Source organism: Halyomorpha halys, unplaced genomic scaffold (assembly GCF_000696795.3).
Source record: "Halyomorpha halys isolate HHAL.00 unplaced genomic scaffold, Hhal_1.1 Scaffold60.1, whole genome shotgun sequence".
Taxonomy (NCBI): Eukaryota; Metazoa; Arthropoda; class Insecta; order Hemiptera; family Pentatomidae; genus Halyomorpha; species Halyomorpha halys.
In genome coordinates this window covers 1254181-1255959 of record NW_027112396.1, presented here as the reverse complement: position 1 = coordinate 1255959, position 1779 = coordinate 1254181, and the positions used below count along the sequence as shown (strand labels likewise).

Genomic DNA, 1779 nt, shown 5'->3' with positions numbered 1-1779 from the left:
CAACGAATGGGATGTTAAGGTCTTTGTGAATGAGTTTATTTGTGACGTAATAAGGAGCATCAAGGATTTTACGTAGGATTTTGGATTGTAACGATAGTACTAAAATAATTTCAAACAGTCAGCCTTCAAAGGAACCCTGAATCAAGCTTTGACACTTTCATGTGGCAGGAGAAGTATAGCTCAAAGAGATCCCAACAATGCTTCTCTGCCTGTCGCGTCACTAGTATTAAAAGCCAGTGGAGTCAAAGGGAAGGCACATGAGCCGCATAAACGTATGACGAGTAAAAAATATTTTAGAATTCGTAGATGAGTAGGATTCGTTTGAGAAGGTTTTTTCAAAAATGGAGCAAGCTTATTGGTTTATAAAATACAACTATCAGAAGACCTTAATAAAATTAAAACGGGTTTTTATAATGTACAGTCGTTTCAAAAGTAAAACTGATTCGGAATTCAAGTCTATGAAAATTTATGAACATAATTTACCATCCAACAACTTTTTTTTTTTTTCAAAAATAATAGTTTTGCATTGCATCCACGATACTTAATCATACATTTTCTATTGATATAACATATAAATGGATAAGGGATAGAGCTTTACAATACCTGCAATACATAATTACAGGGGAACGGGCTATACAACACCAGCGATAGATAAACATACATTTTCTAATGACATAAATAAGAATTGTACACGGGGCAGAAGCTATACAATATCTGCAATGTCACTTAAGATGAACGCATACGGATTTTATTATATAGATTACTTGTTTGTAACTTTTACGGTGTGAATGAAAAGATGAAGTTGAAAATATTGTAAGTTACTTCTGCGTTCTCAGAAACAGATAAATCCGTACAAAGTTGAAATATATAGGAATTGAAGAAGATTACTTACTTGCTGCCAGAGGAGCTGGTGGAAGTTATCCACGACGGCCGCGGACACGGCGACATGGATGAGCGGGAGAGCCGCGCCGAAGAGAGCAGCCACCCAGGTCCTCAGGGGCATCATCCCGTAGCCCAGGAAGAGCGCGAAGAGGATCGGCCACACCCCTTCTGGGAAGACCCTCCTCGTCTCCAGGCCTAAGGAGGTAGGGCCGATCGGAAGGGACACGGCCGTGTAAGTGCAGCAGAAGAAGAGAACTACGTAGCATACCCACAGGAGGTAGGTGTCCTGCATGTATCTGTGAAAAGGGGAAATTAAAATTTATAATTAAATTTATATGATATATTTTACGTGTAATATGTTTATTATTATTATTATTATTATAACAATATAAATATATTTTCTATAATGAGGAAAAGATGGACCGCCCGCATCTCAGTGGTTAAGACACAGTCTAACCTATTTGATGTCTATTGGCGGCGCCGCTTCGAATACGGCCTGGGGCTTTGACTTTCTTCATTGAGTGAAGGTCCCACAAAATGAAAAATTTTTACCCCCAACCATGGTTAGGCAGTATAGGATTCCAATGGGAGTCTTGGCCGAAAGAAAAAAAAAAAAAGATAGTCGAGGATGCGGTAGGGATGGGATATCGAAAGAAAAATATCGATATTGATATCGATATCTGATAGCAATATCGATATCGATATTATATCGGAACTAAAATATCGATATTTTAAAATATCGAAAAAAATATGTAATTATCAAAATAAAATATGGATACGATAAAATGATATCGGAATATTGTTCTTATATACTATATCGATATTACAATAATACAAACTATCAAAATAAATATGTATTTATCAAAATAAAATATCGATATTCCATTTTTAATTATT

The 1779-nt window shown here is 36.1% G+C and overlaps 1 protein-coding gene across 3 annotated transcripts in view; it reads right to left on the bottom strand.

Annotated features, from left to right (window-relative positions):
* The window catches only part of LOC106692545 (Ca(2+)/calmodulin-responsive adenylate cyclase), a 378170-nt gene that overhangs the window by 39801 nt on the left and 336590 nt on the right, over positions 1 to 1779 (bottom strand). For all 3 annotated transcript variants that reach the window (XM_067050281.1, XM_024360585.2, XM_067050282.1), the window contains exon 4: positions 893 to 1178. In XM_067050281.1, the coding sequence (XP_066906382.1) occupies positions 893 to 1178 (286 nt within the window). The remainder of the gene's footprint in view (positions 1 to 892; positions 1179 to 1779) is intronic.